At 43.9% G+C, this 20,685-nt stretch overlaps 1 protein-coding gene across 7 annotated transcripts in view; it reads left to right on the top strand.

Annotated features, from left to right (window-relative positions):
- Nucleotides 1–19,451, top strand: part of GYG2 (glycogenin 2) — a 37,242-nt gene extending 17,791 nt beyond the window's left edge. For 5 of the 7 annotated variants that reach the window (XM_044236086.1, XM_044236088.1, XM_044236089.1 and 2 more), the window contains 5 exons: nt 972–1,194; nt 2,453–2,584; nt 13,828–13,932; nt 15,047–15,154; nt 17,603–19,451. In XM_044236086.1, coding sequence (XP_044092021.1) covers nt 972–1,194; nt 2,453–2,584; nt 13,828–13,932; nt 15,047–15,154; nt 17,603–17,764 — 730 coding nt within the window. In that variant the 3' untranslated portion in view covers nt 17,765–19,451. The remainder of the gene's footprint in view (nt 1–971; nt 1,195–2,452; nt 2,585–13,827; nt 13,933–15,046; nt 15,155–17,602) is intronic. The other 2 variants (XM_044236085.1, XM_044236090.1) reach the window with 2 other exon arrangements.
- The last annotated feature ends 1,234 nt before the right edge of the window (nt 19,452–20,685 follow it).

Below are 20,685 nucleotides of genomic sequence, written 5' to 3'. Positions count from 1 at the left end.
GAATGGAGACCCAGATAGGAGAAAGCAGCTGTCTCCTCTCAAGATGGTCAAAGTCATTCTTTTGACAACTGTATTTTAAAAATACAGTTATTTTTCATGTAAAAGTGTCACAGGAACATCCACATCTCATGGGTCGATTGATTCCTAACGAATTGATTAAATCGGTTTTCAGATTTCTCAGTTTTGTTGTCCATTGTGGTAAATACAGACAGGTAGGATGCATATGAACAAAGCGAAGGTCTTGTGTGTTTTAAGAACGTCAAGGTGTCCCAGGACCAAAATGTTTGAGATTCGCTGCTGTAAGAATGATGTTGTTGTAAACAAAAATGAAAAATCTGAGCACAATATAGGAAAAGATAATTGGAGAGCACACATTTTTAATGGAGAACGTGTTGCCTCTGAGAAGGAGAAGTGGGTCCTCGGGGAGTGAAAGCATCCTATTCTTTCTCATGTGTAAAGCAGATTTGTACATACAGAACATGGATATTTGGTGTGAATGTAGTGTTAAAATTTCATGGGAAGATGATTATGGGGAAAAATATTTAGGAAGGTTGAGAGGAGAAAATTCAGAATCTTGTAAGAGAAGTCAGTTTTCTTGTTTGCAGCTTGGGTCATCTACTATAAAAGTGATTTTTTTGGGGGGGGATCCCTGTTATTTTAAAGAGATGAGCTTTTGGGCTATCTACCATATTGTCCATCTTTATAAGACTCTTGATTTATTCTTTTAGTGTGAGGGAATTCCCCACTGGGTGATGATTATATTTCTCGGTAGGTAGAAAACGAAATACTTGCAATGTTGATTGCTTAAAAAAAAATGATCTCTAAGCAAAAAAGTGCACATCTATATAGTAGGGTTGAGACAAGCATTCATGGGCTGCTGTCTTTGACATGCTTTGTGGTTTGGGGGCAATTTCCGTGTGTGTACAACCACTTCCAAGTGGAAAGTAGAATGTTTTGTGTTTCTTCCTTAGATTTGGTTCAAGCGTGAAGGTAGTCCACTTTTTGGGGCCCACAAAGCCATGGAACTACAAGTATAACCCCCAGACGGGGTCGGTGTTGGAGGAGGGCTCCGGGTTGGCCAACCAGCACCAGACGTCCTTCCTTAACCTCTGGTGGAAAATCTACCAGCACAGCATCCTGCCTCTTTACGGAAGCTTCCAGGTTGAGGAAGAACATGCATCTCCAGGACACTCCGTAAGCGGGTGACACCCTCTAAAAGCCGCGGTTGAGAAAGGGCATACACTCTGCATGATCAAATCGATACCTGGTGTACTTTCTTGAAGTGCTCCCTCCTGTTTCTATATGCTGTATTTCATAAAGGATGACAGATACCCTGGTTTGTTGTTTTTCTGGCTCAAAATCATGAATGTTTAATGAGCCAAAATGTGGCTGTGATTGAGAGGGTTGGTGCATAAATAGATTATTTCAGTTAGCCGCCTTCATCAGGGAAAGAGCCACTTGTAGCTAAGTGCCTGCGGATGATTGATTACTATGTTGTTCGAGGAGACACTTGCCAATGTTCATCATCAATTCAAGTAGCTGTTGGAGGGCATTGCTGAAGAGGATTTTGGAAACTGTCGATTGATACCAATTTGATTTTTTAAGAAATGAAATAGTAACCCTTCCTGCTCTACATAGGCGTGTTTGTAGAGCTAGTTTACTGTGGATACACCTGTCGTGCAAAAGACCTCTTGAAGTTTGTTTCCAGGAAACTTTATTACCTAATCATCGCTATGATCAGGATGTGTATTAGTACCACACAGTTAACCACCCGCCATCGCACTGATGGGAAAAGGAAGAGAATCCATACTTTAGTCCTGGCCGCGGTTTTTGTTGGGTGGAACTAGGTGCTGCTTCTCTTTGGAAGGACACTCTGTTTCTTCCAACGTTTCATGCAAGGGAATAGGAGTTTATCTGTGTTTGTGTTGCCTCTTATTTTCTGCTGGGTGGTTTGCTTGACATCAGGTTGTATGGATAGGAAATTAAGACGTGGAATCAGGCAGTTCTGGGAAATATGGCCAGTTGAGAACAGTTCTAGGAGCTGTGTGCCGTGTGGTTGTTCTCGCCAGGACAGTGGCAGCTTCCTGAAGGAGCACCTGTCACCTGTTTTATTGCAGCCCACCTTGTGAGTTGTCACATGGCTGGGTGCCCCATGGGCTTGGGGGATCTCTGTGTCCACCCAGGGGTGTGCGAGTGCTTGCTTTTGCTTCCAGAGAATTAGGCTCTGTGCATGGCCAGCTCAGAACATGGATAGGTTGTTTATATGCTCTCGGTGCCCAGCTTCCTAAGTCTGTGTCCATTCCTTGGGCAAGCTTATGTTTACTGAGTGCAGATGATAGGATAGGAAAGCGCTGGCCACAAAGAGGATGGGACGGGTCTTAGGGTCCCCAGGGCAGCCAAAGAGTTACAAAGATGTAAGGAGAACTTACCAAGTGCATCCCTCTTTGTGCAGGCTGGCATCAGGGAGCTGTATACAAAACCAGCAGTGGGGTCCAGCCAGCCTTGGCCTGCTGAGGGTCCTTCAGAACAAACTGTGGTCACGGATGACACCCCACCCTCACCCAAGGGATGCCATTCAGAAGACGTAAGTAAACCCAACCTCCACACAGGTGTGCCTGGAGAATCAGAGAATCAGATGCTGGCTCCCCAAGGAGACAGAGCTGAGAGCCTGCTCCTGGGGCTCCCAGGGAGGGAGGGAACATGGCCCCATCTGCAGACTGCTCTAGCTTTGAGGGGCTCCTGTGTTCATGTAGATCGTTGCACCATGCCCCGGGGGGTATGTTGAATAATGCTGCCCCACCGACATGTGCGCGTCCTAATCCTGGGAACTTAAACATGCTACTTATCAGGAAGAGGGTCTTGGCAGGTGTGGTCAGGTTGAGGACCTCCAGAGAATGATTCTGGGTTTTCCAGGTGGGCCCTGTATCATCATGAGGGTCCTCATACAGGGGAGGCAGAGGGAGATTCACAGAGAGAACATGTTACAGAAGAAGCAGAGGCCATAGAGAAATGAGAAGACACTTTTCTGCTGGCATAAGGGGAACACAGCCCCCAGGGCTGCAGGGGCCTTGAGGAATGGGAAAAAGCCAGGAGATGGACAGTCTGCAGGAGCCACCAGAAGGATCTCACCTTGGCCCACACGTTGACATCAGCCCTGTGACACCCATGTTAGACTTCTGAGCTCCAGAACTGCAAGGTGGTCAGTCTGCATTGTTTTATGCCTCCCAAATAGGCAACAAATGTGGACATTTGTTACAGCAGCCATAGGAAGCTAATACGCACCCTGACAATAGGTGTTGGGTCTCATCCCAATATTGTGGGGTCCCCAAGTTTTCAGGTTTGAAAGGCATTGCTTGTATCTCCCTTGAACCCAGCTGCCAGGCCACATGGTTCTACATCTGGAGAGCTTTTACCAAACCACCAATGCAAATATGACTGGGAGATTAATGTTGACCTATGTGCTCATTTCTACTGTGGCTGGGTTTGCTGAATGCCTGTCCTCGGATGGATCTGGGGCATGATGTCAAGGGACGTCATATTTTTCTATGCGCTTCATGTAGGTTTGGGAAAACTGTGTCTCATTAATTTGGAATAATCACTATTTAAATTTTAGCAAATGTGTCTGTAGATGTCACTCTATTCTTGATTATAAAATGGAACAAATCGCATTGTCAAGTTGTTGATAGCCTTTGAGTTTGGATTTTACATCAACCCAGACAAGTTGAGAAGACCCTCAGCTTAAATAAATAAATAAATAAATAAGACCCTCAGCTTTGTACAGTAAAGAGAGAGATAGGAGAAAAGGAGCGTTTTTTGGTTTTTCATTCCTCCTAATGGTACAGGAAGCCCCCTAACAGTCCAGATGTGGCCCCAGGAAGTGTCACATGTGAGTTCAAGACAAGGTGTCTGCTTGTTGTAGAAATGTGAAGAGTTGATCTGTTAAGCTCTTATAGCATGTGAACAACTCCCTGTTCTGTCACCAGGAGCCACGCCTGTAATGGGATCAGTAAGAAAATTCAGCATTCCCATGAAATGTTTAGTGGACATGTGGACTCAATTAAGTATTGCTCAGAAAACCCTTTTTTGCAACTTGATGGTTGATTTTATCCATCAGCTTGACTGGGCTAAGGGACGCCTAGATGGATGGTAGCATGTCATTTCTGGGGGTTTCCTTGAGGGTGTTTCTGGAAGACATTAGCTATTGAATGCGAACGTGGAATAAAGAAGACCCCCCACCCCAACCTCTCAAGGTGGTTGGGCCTCATCCCAACCCATGGAGGGCTTGAATGGAACAAAAAGGAGAGGAAGGGCAGACTTGCTGTGTGACAGCTGTGATTTGCATGTTCTCCTGCCCTCAAGCATTAGTGCTCCCGATTTTTGGGTCTTTGGACCCAACGGAGTATCACCACTGGCTTTCCTCAGCTTCCATCTTACAGAAGGCAGATTGGGATCCTGTCAGCCTCCGTCACTGTATGAGCCAGTCTCTCAGAATACCTCCCTGTAAATCTGTAAGTCTTATCGCTTCTGTTTCTCAAGAGACCACTGACTCATTCATCAACCCTCTTTCTAATTCCCAATGATCCTGTTTTCATCGCGTTCTATCATTTGGTCGTGTGTGTTAACTGTTTTCTAGCTGGGGCCCAAGCTTTGTCTGAATAAGAATCACTTGATAGAATGATCTCAACGTGATTGATAAAACCTGTTCTTGATCACATGGACACCACCCCATTCCCAAGGACCGCCACCCTGTTTCAGAAGCAAGCGTGGGCTCTGGATCTTTTGGCTGCTTGTGGGATCCCATGGGTTGTCACCAGTCCTGAAAATCAAGGAAGCCCAGTGTAGACAGAGATTTTGCAGAAACTCTAGGAGACTTGAATCCCATGGCCCATGCTGTACCCATCTCAGAAGAACCAGAAACATATTCACAGTGCGAAGAGACCTTTGGTTCCACTAAAACCGTCTTCTCCACATTTGGTTCTTTAAGTTTGATTTCCATGATTGCTGTGGCTTTTCTTGGTGTTTGCTTCATACCTTAGTTCTGGCTTCATAATTGTTGGTGAACCTTTGACGTACACAACAGATGTCCTTGTGTCTGTGTGTTTACAAGCAGCATTTCGACCCAAGCCGGCCGAGCCAGGCCAAGGAGAGATTTTCCTGCAAAAGGGAACAGGGCTTCAGGGCAAAGCCAACAGAAAGAATCTCCATCTCTGCACGGGGTTCCCTCAATGCTTGCTGAGCTGGTCCGTGGCAATCCAAGCACACAAGTCCACCACAGCAGCCCAGACATGGGGCCAGCTGGCTCCATCCGTGGCAGAAGATTGCGGTGCCACTTGGACAAGTGTGCTGTGGTCCCGAACCCAACCCCATCCTTAAGGAGTGATATTGGGAAAAGGAGGATGATGAGAAAAGATCCTAAGAACTGGAGAAAGGTGAGTTCAGAACAATCCTCATACAAGAGAAGGAATGTCATTGAAAATGAAAACCCTTCTGTGTCTCTACAGGAAGTGGGGTCTGTAGATGGGACCTGGGCTGCTATCCTGCTCTGCTCAGGGCAGTCTGAGCCCGAGGCCAGCAGTGGGTACAGGGGAGATGACGCCCTGGGTGGGTTGAGTGTGCTCAGTTCAGGATAATCAACTAGTCCTCACAAGTAATTGTGGAACTCCAGTCTCTCGTCTTGGCAGCCCTAATGGACTGGCCCTGTTCCAGCTCAGCTACACACTCCCACACCCCAGGCCTTGCAAACATTTCCAGACAGCAGGCCCCTGCAATGAAGGACCTGTGTCTACAGATTGCATCGGAAGCAGCCGGAGGAAGGAGTACGGGATGACCCACCTGGATGCCTAACTTTGATTTGTATTAAAGTGCTCAGAGGAAGAAGGGATCCTCCAAGCATGAAGGGGCAGAAAAGGAAGGCATTCTTGTCTGTTGAAATGTATAATTATGACCAGAGGGGTGCTGTCTTTGATGATCCCAGGGAAAAAGGCGGTAGGGGGGGCAGGTACTCAGGTGTCTGAGACTCTGCCAAGTTCGCTTCTCCATGTCCTGGACACTCAGAGGGGAAGGGGCTCTGGGCAGAGTACTCTGAGCACCCCTCATGTGAGTCCTATTTCCCAGGGAGGAGGACACAGATCCAGAAAAGAGCTCAGGAATGGGCAGCTGCTGGAGAAAGGGCTGGGGATGGAAACAAAACCACTTGGATACGTAAATACAGACTCAACCCTAAACAGCTGTGGGGGTTATGCTGGCAGCCCACAGCACATTGCACACTTCGCTGGAATAAAAAGAATATACACAAGGAAGAGTGTTTCGGGGTATCTGGTTCATCCTTCGATCTCCTATTCCTGCCCCATCTGTCTCCGCCTTTCCATCCTACCACCTGTGAATAATGCGTTGTGGTGATGGACTCTTGAAGACATCTCAGGGCTTGACTGATGATAAGCATGTGTCTCTAAAAGCAATAAAGGCCTCACGCTTTTAAAAGGAAGGGATGGGGCGCCTGGGTGGCTCAGTGGGTTAAGCCTCTGCCTTCAGCTCAGGTCATGATCTCAGGGTCCTGGGATCGAGCCCTGCATCGGGCTCTCTGCTCAGCAAGGAGCCTGCTTCCCTCCCTTTCTCTGCCTGCCTCTCTGCCTACTTGTGATCTCTCTGTCAAATAAATAAATAAAATCTTTAGAAAAAAATAAATAAATAAAAGGAAGGGATGCTGCCCTAAATTCAACTCTAGAAACCAATATTACATTATATGTTAACTAACTAGAATTTAAATTAAAACTCAAAACAAAAAAGAAAAACAAACAAAAATAAATAAAAAGGAAGGGATGCTTTCACAGTATCTGGGGGAGAGTACCCCTGGGCCGAGGGCCTTATTTGGTATTAATTATGAAACATCACTGCCACCTACCGGTCTTATTGATTATTGACTTATTGATTCTGGATCTTTAATTTGGGGACCTGGAACCCAGTCTTAAAAAAAAAAAAAAAAAAGATTATTTTCATAAATGCCTATCGATATACAGAGCTAGGTCCTGAATTTGGGATCCTTATTGAAAATAGCAGCCTTCGAATCATGGCAACAGCGTTGACAAGATAGTCTCAGTTTTTAAAATTAAACCTGAATGTCTAATTTTCTTCCCATATATAAAGGAATGTATTAGAGAAAAAAATATTTGCCATTTACTGTCTTCATAGCCAAGTGTTATGTGCTCCAGTATCGTGAGTGAGGAAATGAAGTTAACGAAAACGCCCTTTAGTTTTTTGAAGTTTGAAAGGAATTTTTTTTTTTCCCTCTACATAGTGTCTTTTTTTTTTTTTTTCCCAATTTATTTATTTTCAGAAAAACAGTATTCGTTATTTTTTCACCACACCCAGTGCTCCATGCAAGCTGTGCCCTCTATAATACCCACCACCTGGTACCCCAACCTCCCACCCCCCCGCCACTTCAAACCCCTCAGACTGTTTTTCAGAGTCCATAGTCTCTCATGGTTCACCTCCCCTTCCAATTTACCCAAATTCCCTACTACTCTCTAATTTAAAACGTAATTAAAAGTTTTTGAAGTTTTAAAGGAACTCTAAAACTTTTTTTGTTTTTTGAAGTTCTTGGTTGTTTTTACTGTGGATTCTTAGAACATCTTTGTTTTTTTCATAAAACTTTTTGTTGAGGGATAACATACATGTAAAAAAGGGGGGGGTGCATGTGATACGTGATAAATATACATCTTGATGCATTTTCAGAGTAAAAAAAAAAAAATCCTAAATCGTCATAATCCAGATTCAGAAACTCACCCCCAAAAGACCTCTCATACCCTCCCAGTCACTAGGAAAGGCTATCCTGACCTTGACCCACACCACTTACTTGTGAGGGCTTTTCAGTTCCTTATGAACGGGATCCAACAGTATGTACTTTTAGGTCTGCTCTTTGACTTGACATCTTTAGGAGATCCATTCATCTTGTTGAGGGATTAGACAGTTCATTGATTCCGTAGGCTGCATATTATCAAATTATAGGAGGATATAATGGATTGTTTAATTCTAGAGGACACATTGCCATATTGGGTAACACGGGAAGCCCTGCTAGGAACCCCCTTATACATGCATCTTGTTGCGCTTGCTAAGCATTTTTGGAGAGGTTATCCTTAATGGCGGGGTTGTTCGATCAGAGGGCATGCATGTGTATCCTTTTGCATTAGTAGATTCAGCCAACGATTTTGCAAGTGGTTGCACCCCTAGTGGGGTGGGGGAGGGGAGTCCTGATGGCTTGAGGTCTTCAGCTCTCTTCCAAAGCACCAATGAGCACATGGGGCATCTCCCCATGGTTTTACTTGGCATGTATGAGATGGCGTTGAGTTGACTTAAGCCAATTCTTAGGTAGGTGCTTATTAAGCTTTGACTCTCTGGGAAATACTCGTTCACATATTTTGAACGTTGTCTTTCTGCGGCATTTCCTTTTTTTTTTTTTTTTAAGTTTGTCTTCACAATTTATATATATTTCAGACACAAATTCTTTTTCAGTAGTACAGTATAAATACGTTCTCCTACTCTGTTCCCTTCGGAATCTCACATGGCATCCTTCAATGAATAGAAGGTCATAGTTGAGCCAGGATTTCATATTTCCTTGATGAGGACTATGTATTGTTTACTCTTTAGGAAATCTGTCCCTAAACGAAGGTCATGGAGATAATCACTTTGGTTGTCTTACAGAATTTTTTATTGTTTTTATCTTTTATAGGTAAGTGTATAATCCGTTGGAATGGATCCTAGGGAGTGAATGAGTTCGGGGTCAACATTCACAACTGTTACATGGGGGTCATTAACAGATTACCCCATTAACAGCATGGGGTAATCAGCAACACCATTATTCCACCCCCTGCTTTGTCATGTTTCCTTTTCCATATGTGGATGGATCCATTTCCAGATTTTCGATTCTTTCATTTTTTTCCCTTTTTTGCACCCAGTCACATACTGCCACAATTACCGAGTCTTTAAAGTCTCAATATGGGTCATACAAGCCCTTCAACGTTTTTCTTCTTTCCCTACCTCTTCTACATTTCCATTAAATTTCTGTACAAATATTAGGATCAGCTTTGCAGTGTCTTGAAAAACAAACAATCTTCTGGAATTTCGTCTGAGATTGCGTTGAATCTATAGATGGGTTTTAGAAAGACTTATATCACCAAAGTTTAAGTTTTACACTCAATGGACTTAATGTATTTCTACTATTGGGTAATTATTAATTTCTCCCAATAGGTTAATTTTTTACATAAAGCCCTTGCATGCATTTTGCTAGACTTATTCCTGGTTTTTGGTGGGCTGTGAGGCTATGATATGATATGTTATGATATGTCATTGTGAACACTAAGCTTCCATCTGGATTCTTCTGGTTATTCTATACATACCATTACATCATCTGCAAGTCAGACACTGCCCAGTAATATCTTAAAATGTCCATCATGCATGTAGTGTGTGATCTGGCTATTCCACGCCTTACGTATTTTCTCAAGAGAAGTGAATGCTGATGTTCATATGAAAATAGCAGATTTATTTGCTTTTGGTTTTGTTTTTAAAGATTTTATTTATTTGAGAGAGAGAAAGCACGCACAGGCAGGGTGAGTGGCAGGCAGAGGGAGAAGCAGGCTCTTGCACTGAGCAGGGAGCCTGACTCAGGGCTCGATTGCGGGACCTTGGGATCACGACCTGAGCCGAAGGCAGATGCTCAACTCACTGAGCCCCTCAGGTTCCCTGCAGATTGATTGATCTGTAATAGCTCAAAATGGGACACAATTCAAAAGTGTCCATCTAGAGGTCAAAGTATGAAGAAAGTGTGGTCCATCCATGCACTGGAAAACTACTCAGTAATGAAGATGAAAGAACTTTAAAATTACTTTTCAGTGTACTAGAATTCATTGTTTATGCAGCACACCCAGTGCTCCATGCAATATGTGCCTTCCATAATGCCCACCACCAGGCTCACCCAACCTCCCACCCCCCAACCCCTTCAAAACCCTCAGATTGTTTTTCAGAGTCCATAGTCTCTCATGGTTCACTTCCCCTTCCAATTTACCCAAATTCCCTTCTCCTCTCTAACGCCCCTTGTCCTCCATGCTATTTGTTATGCTCCACAAATAAGTGAAACCATATAATAATTGACTCTGCTTGACTTATTTCACTCAGCATAATCTCTTCCAGTCCCATCCATGTTGCTACAAAAGTTGGATATTCGGCCTTTCTGATGGAGGCATCATACTCAATAGTGTATATGGACCACATCTTCCTTATCCATTCATCCATTGAAGGACATCTTGGTTCTTTCCACAGTTTGGTGACTGTGGCCATCACTGCTATGGCCCTTCTTTTCACAACATCTGTATCTTTGGGGTTAATACCCAATAGTGCAATTGCTGGGTGATAGGGAAGTTCTATTTTTAATTTCTTGAGGAATCTCCACACTGTTCTCCAAATTGGCTGCACCAACTTGCATTCCCACCAACAGTGGAAGAGGGTTCCCCTTTCTCCACATCCTCTCCAACCCATGTTGTTTCCTGTCTTGCTAATTTTGGCCATTCTAACTGGTGTAAGGTGATATCTCAATGTGGTTTTAATTTGAATCTCCCTGAGGGCTAATGATGATGAACATTTTTTCATGTGTCTGAGAGCCATTTGTATGTCTTCATTGGAGACGTGTCTGTTCATGTCTTCTGCCCATTTGCAAATATCTTCTCCCATTGGGTGGATTGCCTCTTTGATGAAAGAACTTTTGATCCAGGCATCAAAGTTGCAGAGGATAACTATACCAAGTGGAAGAAACCAGACAAAAGATAAAACAGACCATGTGGTTCCATTCTGTAAAATTCTAGAAAATGTAAAATAATTTACAGGGACCATTCTCTGGGGATGGTGGAGGAAGGAGGGAGAGATTATTGTGGAAACTTTTAGGGATGATATGTGTTTACTCTCTTTGATTGTGTCAAAAATTTGCCAACAGGTACAGGTTAGTCCAATTTATAGTGTGGGAATTATACTGCAAAAAAGCTGTGAACAAAGCAAAACATTTAAAGTTACTATATATTCTTGGCCTCTCTTCCTGTTGTTATGAGATATTTCTATGTAAATTTATTGGCTTAAAGCTTTGTTTTGGTTACTACTGATATGGTATGTCTTCTACATGTTTCCAGCCCCCTTTCTGTGTTTTTATGTTTAAAATGTAACTCTTCAAGACGTTCAGAATGAGGTTTTTGTCTTCTTTTTATCTGAATACATTTTTGCCTTTTACCTGGGGGTAGTTTGTTGACATTTAATGTAATTACTAGTACATTTATGTTTAAATCTGTTCCTTGGTTTGCTTTTCATTATCACCAATTTGAAAGATATTTCTCTCGCTTTTTAATCTTTCTTTGGATTGGTTAGTGTGTATTAACTTTTCCATTGTAACCTCTATTTACATGTCAGCTTTGCATTATTTTGATTATTTTTTAAGTGGTTACTTGGAGATTTCAAATTTCATTCCTAACTTTGACATAATGTAATATACTTAGGACTTTTCTGCTTTGGGGAATAGAAGAACCCCAGAAGGCTTTCAACCTGTCCATTTCCCTCCACATTTTGTTCTCTTGTTGTCTATTTTCATTGTATACCTATTTTATAAAGTCCAAGTTCCCTTAGCTATATCATTTTATTTTCATTCCATATTTCATTCTATCAGTAATCATTGTCTTCTCCCCAAAGAACTTCCTTTATCATGTATTTTAATTCAAGTTTTCTGCTGAAAATTTCCCTCCTTCATTTGTATATCCAACAATTCCTTTATTTAACCTTCATGTGGGGCCATATTTTCCTGGAGGTAGAATTCTCACTTGGTAATTCTTTTTACGAGGGCACTCGGATGATGTTTCTTAATCTTCTGACTGCCATTATTTCTCTGCAAATTAATCTTCCAGGCTCATGTGTATGTATTTGAGGGTCATTTGTCTCTTTGCTCTGGCTGCTCTTAAGATTTCTGTCTTGGGCTTTGGTCATCTGTTTTATAATTAGGGCTCTGGGTTTTTTATTCTTTATATTCCTTCTACTGGGAATTTGTAGCTTGACCCTGTTTTCCTTCTGCCCGTTCTCTCTCTCTCTCTCTCTCTCTCTCTCTCTGTATCCCTCTTTCTCTCCTTCCCTCTCCCCACTCTCCTACCCTCCGTAATCCCAATTACATTTTCCATGTGACTTGTTACCATGTTTGCTCTATCCATGACTCCCTTCTCTATATTCTCCTCCTACCTGTCTTTCCATGCTTCTTTCTACTGGCCTACTTTCCAGTTAACCAATCTTCTCTTTAATTGCGTTTAATCAGTTGTTAAACACACATCCTGAACACTTAATTTCATTTATTGTGTTTTTGACCCCAATAAACATCAAATACTTAATAGGGCAGTTTCCATACTTCATTGAAATTTTCCAACTTGTCCCTTTAAAGTGTTTCTTGTACTTGGTTATAGTCCATGTCTGATCAATCTTATATCTGGATTTCATGTGGATCTGTTCTTATGGTTTGACTTTGTTTTTCCTCTTGATCTTCATTCATTTGGTCTCACATGGCTCTGTGCTAGTTGATTTTTGATACCACACAACACACTGCATATGGAAAAATTACAGAGATCACGGGGAGTTCTGAATCATATTACCATCATCATCCAGAAAGCATTCCTTTTTTTCCCTGTTTTCTTTTTTCTTTTCTTCCCACCCCGCCTGGCAGGAAGTTTTCATAGAGGTGGTTTGCCCACACGCAGTCAGAGGTTGAACTGGTGTGAAATTGGGCTTCTGTGTCTGTAAGAGCTGCTCTATTTCCAGTCTTCCTTTTAAGTGCATTCCTTCCTGAAAGCCTGTGGTGTTCCAAGGGTCCCTCCTGAATCCCTCATCATTTATGGGTTCCTCAGCTTCATTGCGTGGCTAAACTGTCTGCTCATAATCTTCCTACAGCTTCTTGGTTGCCTCAAGGGGGACTGAGCTGCCAGATGCATTTACTATTTTCCTACCACATGTGCAACCCACCCCGCCCACATGATTTCTGCAGTGTGTTTGCAAGGACAGCTGGGAAATGTCTCAATATTTTCTAGCCTCTGTGGCAGACAGTCTTGCAGAAGCCTTTGGACCATTTATGGCCCCCAGCTGTGGGCACAGACTTGCTTCCTGACCACAAATTGCTTAGGCTTGCTGTATAACAACCAACTGCAAATAGGTAAAAATCCATGTCTGTGTCCCAATCAGCTGTGGTGCCAAAGGCATGTTGGGCTCCAGACAGTCACCAGGGGGTCCAGGATCCTCCTGGAGTTCTGATCCAGTTTCTTCTAGGGAATTCCGTGTCCACTGTGGCTCCCTGAGAGAAAGTTAGGCCTTCCTGCTGAAGCCAGTCATCATACACCATGCATTATATCGTCTCCTGTGCTCCTGGAATGATCGTAGCTGTGGACTATCCTTAGAGGCACTGGGAAAACAGTCAGTCGAGTTGCTTTCTGGAAGGGTTTGTTTTCTTGTGGAACTCCAGTTGAAAGAGGTTGGATGGAACTTGTTCTTCACCTGACCTGTGAGTAAAGAGGGTAATAAAAGTATCCTGCGTCAGTGGACGTGACTCACATGGCATCCCAGTGGTGTGGGTGAGAAGTCATCGTGTGGCTCCACTTTGGTACAAGGAAGATGGGGACAGAAGAGCAGACGCAGGAATTGGTGAACCTGGCATCACCGGTTCCTTCTCACGCTGCTTTGTATCGTGGAGGCAAACAAAATAGATTGGGTGTTTTCAGGTATTTGCAAGACGTTTGTCCTAATTTCCTTTTCTTTCTTTCTTTATGACAGACGATAGGGTGGCCTGAACTTGAGACATCCGCTGGAGTGAGGTGTGACCCATTGTTGCCACCCTCCCCCCAATGTGCAGACTCCTCAGAGACCCAGACCTCCTCGGTACACCTCATTTACACTCCTTACACACATCTGTGTCTCCTCCTGTTGTTCTCTTGGTGTGACTTTGTCCATCGAATACCAAAGAAGATGCCCCATGTTTTTTCTTCTTCATCCTTGATCTTTCTGAATGGTTTTCCGAACCTTGAACACATGTTGTGATTAATCAGTCTATATAGGACCTGGGTATCTGTTCCAATTTCTGTTGGTCATTTGGTTAGTCCATTTTCCTTTAGGAAGAGTTAGAAATGACAAAGGTGTAACATCACCAGGACATATATTCTCCCTTAAAAAAAATTGTTTTTTTGGTAGGATTTTGGACCCATGTAGTAGTGTTGAAGGATTATGAGTCCTACCCCTGTTTTTGCTAAATTTTCCCTCAGGATTCTGGACTTTTCTTACTGTGCCTCATGAGAAGGTTGAATTCAGATTCTGCTGTGCTCATTGAGACACGAACTTAGTAAAAGGCTTCCATGGACCTTTGGTATAAACGATATAGTTTATAACCCTTGAGCAACACAGGGTTGAACTGCATGGGTCCACTTATACACCCATTTTTTTCGATAAATACAGTAAGGTCCTATAAATGTGTTTTCACATCTTATGACTGACTTGATCACATTTTCTTTTCTCTAGCTTACGTTATTATAAGAATACAGGCTATAATATATAGATTATGCAAATATATAGAATATGCAAAATATCTGTTGACTGACTTTTTAATGTTATTGGTAAGGCTTTTAGTCAACACTAGGCTATTTATGGTTTAGTTTTGGGAGAGTCAACAATTATATGTGGGTTTTCGACCATGTGTGGGTCAATACACTTAACCCCACATTATTCAGGGGTGAATTGCCATTGAATCCTTGTCTGAAAAATTACCTTTGGTGCATCCCATAAAAACTTCCAGCCTCTCATCTTGTGTGAGAAATGGTGGGTGTGAGGGGAGAAGGTGGGAAGGGGGAGCTCCCCTTTCTAGTCTTTGTGGAAAGGGCCGTTCGACACGACACGTTCCTTTGATCTCATTTCTCCCTGGTGGAGTTCTCAGTCCTTGTGGTTAAAACTGTAGTCACCTGAAGCCGTCTGTAGACTAACAATGGAATGGTTATGTTTCTAGCAGCCCGCGGATAAAGCAGAAGGTGGCCCATCTGTGGAAATCTTGGAACCAAGCCAGGAGCCCCCTGTGGATGTCACCGGGGACCCCATTCCTCAGGATTCTTTGGAGGTGGTACCCTAATTATCTTACCAGGCCCTCCTGCTGGATGCTGTCCACCATCACTGGGGCTGGCAGTCCTCACACACCAACTGCTACTTCAAGGCCCAGCCTGACGTTGTCGAAATAAGCCTGCCTGCTTCTCTCATTGCCTCTGATTCATCTGTTTCTCCTTTCCAGCATTTGCCTGGGGTGCTTGGTCACTTTCTTTGCTGTCCTGAATCATCACAGCCTTTGTCTCTTTAAACACTGTTCTGCAACAGTTAATTGACGGTCTGGGGCTTTGCTGTTCTTCTGTATGGTGGGCGAGCATTGGAATGATTGCCTCGTGAGCCATTGTCTCAAATGAAGAGGATAATGATGAAAAAATATGGGGGCGAACGTTGGGCCCCAAATGGTGCATGCAATGCTTTTCCACCTCTTCCAGATGTCCCTGTCTTAAGTTTTCTTCTTTCCATGGACACATTGAATGAAAGCAATTGAAAAAAACAAATCTTTTTCTAACAGCAATTGAACGACACCTTTTGGTCTTTACGTAATAGTTAATATGGCTCTAGAGCCGGGCATTGGGTTCTGATGAAAGCTAGTATGGAAAATGGGTCTGTTTGAGTGGCTGTTAGCTGACCACTATAGCCTGAGGGCCTTATGCTCATGGTACATTTATGTCTCACAGTCCTGGGGGCCTAAAGTCCAAGGTCGGGCTGAGACCTTCTTCATGGTTCATAGACCTCCGTCTTGTTGATGTGTCCTCCCACAGAGCAAGGGTCGAGGGAGCTCTCTGGAGTCCCTTTTCTAAAGACCCTAATCCCATTCATGGGGTCTTCATCCTCATGATCAGACCATCTCCCAAAGGCCCCCCTCCTCATACCATCTTGTTGGCGATCAGTATGAGTTTTGGGGGGGATACAGATATTTAGTTTATAGCAATATGTGCAAGATGGCCCACTACATAATACATATTTTCGTTTGCACGACACCTTGACTAGAAGGTACTGCTGGAGAAAAGCAGTACTGCTGGTATTGTTAGAAAGTGGAGAAAATACTTTGTCTCCCTTTTCTTTTGTCCATGTAGTAAAGGCCAAATGCAGTATTTTGAACTTATCTCAGAGGTGTCCATGATAGGGTTTCCTCTGAAATGCTGCTGGTCGCATGGAGAACATATCCAGTTCCTACGGGAGGACTTTGAGGCTCTGGGCGTGCTACTGGGCAGACATCATTCAACAGCTCAGCCATGTGGTGTGGTGGCTTTGGGATGGTTGGCGAGCTCATTACCTTCCCTAATCCATGAGGTGGAGATGGGGGGTGCCCACCTGGGAAGGCAGGAAGTGGGGGCAGGGTTAGACCCAGCACTGGTTTGGAAGAATCCGTGATTGTGCTCTGCTGTCAGGGCTGCTCCCAGCAAGATGGCCCCAGTAACAATCCCACCTTCTGGAGGGATGGGCCTACAGGGAATGCCTCCTGGTGAGGGGACCTTGTGAGTGCCCAGGAAACTGGCACCCGTGACTTGTACGTGTAACAGGGGCGAGTTGACTTTTCCTCCATTGCATGTCTGCACTCTACCGTGGATGACCCTCGCTATTTTGTATAATATCATGTATCATAACACCAAAGGAGTTTATGGGTCCTGTTGATTCCAGAAAGTTTTAGTTCCCAGACGTACCCTGAGCCTGAATCCAAGGGCTCTTAGAGGAAAGACGGACGAAGGTCTAATGGAAAACATTTTTTTTTTTTAAACTCAATTTTTTTTTTTAATTCTAATTTTTTTTTAAACTCTTGCTATTTCCTTCACCAATGGGACGGCTGTGTTTGAACACAACGTAATGGGAACACGGGTAGAAAATTACTCGTACAGACTCTTCAAACACACTGTTGCCAATAATCAGAGTAGAAAGTCCCATATGCCCAGTGGCATCGAAATTCCGATGTAACCATCGGGCATGTGGTATCATCCCACCAACACACACGGCATCTGGGGAACACCTGAGTGTCACCTGTAGCATCTGTGTGTGTGTGTGTATTTGCACGTGTGTGTGTTTATATATTCTCTTATATTTTGGCTTTAAGAAGATTAAAACCCTTGCCGTTCGCAACCAGAAAACCACAGGTTATTATTTAAATGGCTTGGGCAGGCTGTCCAAACTACTGTAGGTTTTATTCTTATATGGCGAACATTTTCCTGATGTCACATAATTTGATTGTATATGGTGATACAAAACATTGAGATTTCAGGCTGTGTCGAAGCATTAAATGGGTACAGGTGTGTGTGTAAAATGGATACACTGGTATTTTATAAGATTTCACAAAACGCGGCCGGGAAAAGCATCTTCGAAGAGTATGAATCTCAGCATGTATTGTGTTCCAAAGAACTGGGATTCCTTTGTAGAACCGCTTGCTAAGCCGGATGTTCTGTTATCCTGTGATGGCCCCAGAAACCATCTTCTGTCTGCTTGTCCTCCCTAGGTTGACCTGGCCATGTCTGTTTTCGAGATTTCCATTGAAGAGAAGGTCAAGGAGCTGAGTCCCGAGGAAGAAAGGAGAAAATGGGAGGAGGGACGCATCGATTACATGGGGAAGGATGCGTTCGCCCGCATCCAGGAGAAGTTGGACCGGTTTCTGCAGTAACTCCAGGGGTCACGTTGTGCTGTGTGCGGTTAGGCAGTGTTCTGTTGCATGGTCCCACGAGCATAGACACCTCCAGGCCCTTCAGAGGGAATAGGTGTTCAACCATGTGCCTCTATTTATGGCTGACCAACTTGAGTGCCTCACGAAATAATGTAGACCATAAAAATCCCAGCTTAAAGCCCCCCCTACCCTCCTGTTCTGCTGATCCAAGCTATCCATGCCTTCTTGGCTTCCCTGAGATGTCATTCCTTCTCTGCAAATGGGATAAACTTCTGGTTGACCCTTATTCATGCTCTCTGGTCTTGCTTCAAGGAGTTCCAAGATGGTGCCTTGGGCAATGCTACCATCTCTATCCCACATAAGGTTGGACATCCCTGCAGATTGTCTTCTGCCCCTAAGCTAGTGACACCAGTATATGTATTCAGGACCTCAGGAAGCCTTGATGATGGAAAGTCCTTTCCCTGGGGACTAGGTAGATGTTCAGACATCTTGAGGGTGACTCTTGTGTAGACTTTGCGGAGCATGTCTGAGCAACACACAGCTGTTGTTTCTCTTCTGCAAAACCTGGTGGGACTGCCAAGTGCTGTTGGCAGATGCCCGACTTGAGAAATGCTGGTTGTAACATGGAAGGGAGATTCTAGCCGCCGTGGCAGATGGGGTGCCTTCTTGGTTGGAGAGAACCAACGGCTTACTCTGGGTGGTTCCCATGACACCTCACTCACATGAAAAGAGGGTGTTTGTGTGGAGGCGGATCTGTTTGCCGTCCATCACAATTGACTGTGCTCTGCTGGGTATCACTACCTCAGTCCTAAATAACGAGTCAAGTCACCGTGTTCCTCAGAGCATTTCAGCGCTGCTGTTTGGGGGAGAATTCTCAGTTTTATGAGACTGGATGCTTTATTCTACAGGAAATCCTCATCTTTAGAAGTATCCTAATTCTGTGAATTTATGCAGTGTGTTGGAACAGTTCTCAGTGTCACAGCTCGTGGCCACCTCCTAAAAGTGGGAACCATCATGCTGAAGAAAGGGAAATGTGATTTTTGTTTTTTAAAGTTAGAATGGTTTGTCTATTATGCACATACTGTGGAACATCCAAGGGTTTCCTACAGACAGGTTGGGACCACCTCGTGGTGGCTATGCTCTAACGTGGTGGGTGTGTTTGACCACTTTGACATCATGTCAAGCAGGTGAGCCCTTGGGTAGGGGAATCTGGAGGAGTGCATGATGGTAGTTGTGGTGTGAGCTTTTTTGCAAGATGGGAGTTACAGAGGGGTTGTTTCCTTTATGTTTGGGTGGCTAATGGTTTGCTGTCATGGTTGGGATCACACATATGATACTTCTGGGGCTAAATGAAGATACAGCCTTTATAGGGATTGAGTTGGGATAGTCATCAACCAGTAGAGTAACACTGTGAACTTGTTCTGGGGAAAGACCAGGGATGCTAGGTGCTGTGGTGTTGGGTTACGAAAAACAGGAACCCGAGTCTGACATACTTGAGGAGGAGGAGTCCAGGTGATGAATATTTGAGTCTGGTTCAGCTTCTGTCGGGGAAGAGAACTCCTGTTTCTGGACAGTAGTTCAATGGCTTAAGGTGTCTGTTCAACACAGACCTCTGTTATGCATTCTGGTCTGTATCTTCTGATTTCAATGGATGCTAATGCACTTCAATTAAAATTTTAAAACAGCAGCATGGTGTCCCTTCTGGTGTGTGTTTGCATGCGTTCTGAGCCATCAGAATAATATTTTATATGTAGCAGAGGGAAGGGACATGGGTGTCTGTCCTCCGGTAAATTAAAATCACCAACCTTTTTTTCAGATTTGCTAGTAGCTGTAAACTATGTAGAACTGTTTACTTCTCACTTTGTGAAATTCTCTAAGGTCTCTCCAGGGAAGCTACCCATTTCCTAGAATTGTTTTACAATGTTTCATATTCATTCATTCCATCCATCCTCCATCCATCCATCCATCCGTCCATCCGTCCATCCACACATCCATCCATCCATCCACCCTTCCCCATCCATCCATCTGTCCATCTACACGTCTATCCATCCATCCATCCATCCATCCATCCATATATCTATCCATCTGTCCATCCACACATCCATCCATCCATCCACACATCCATCCATCTGTCCATCTATACGTCTATCCATCCTCCATCCATCCATATATCCATCCATCTGTCCATCCACACATCCATCCATCCATCCATCCATCTGTCCATCCATCCATCCATCCATCCATCTGTCCATCCACACATCCATCCATCCATCTGTCCATCCACAAATCCATCCATCTGTCCATCTACACGTCTATCCATCCTCCATCCATCCATATATCCATCCATCTGTCCATCCACACATCCATCCATCCATCTGTCCATCCATCCATCCATCCATCCTTCCATCCATCCATCCATCCATCCACACATCCATCCATCCATCTGTCCATCTACACATCATCCATCCATCCGTCCATCCACACATCCATCCATCATCCATCCATCCATCCATGCATCCTTTCATCTGTCCATCCATCCATCCCACAGTATTGAGTTCTCTGTAGGGCAGGCCCTGTGACATGTCCTTATGCAATGAGAGATAAAACATTCTGAGAGTTTCTAAGTAACATCTGCCTAAGAGTTACAATAAGATGTTGTTCCCTAAACAGAGGCCAATGCCAGAAATTGTGCTATGCAAGGTCAGGACTACACAGTTGTATAAGTTGAGACCCCAAGAGATGTGATTTGAGGTATACTATCACTAATATTTTGGTACATAAAAGGTGGTGTGTGTGTGTGTGTGTGTTTACATTTTATTGCTCTGGAAATATTTACCAATTATTTTGGGGCAGGAGGAAAGAAGCACCTGTAGAGGTAGTGACTGTTCTGGGTGGGTGACGGGTGTAGATGCAGAAGAACA

The sequence above is a fragment of the Neovison vison genome, chromosome X, assembly GCF_020171115.1.
Source record: "Neovison vison isolate M4711 chromosome X, ASM_NN_V1, whole genome shotgun sequence".
Taxonomy (NCBI): domain Eukaryota; kingdom Metazoa; phylum Chordata; class Mammalia; order Carnivora; family Mustelidae; genus Neogale; species Neogale vison.
This window is presented reverse-complemented; position numbering and strand designations above follow the sequence as displayed.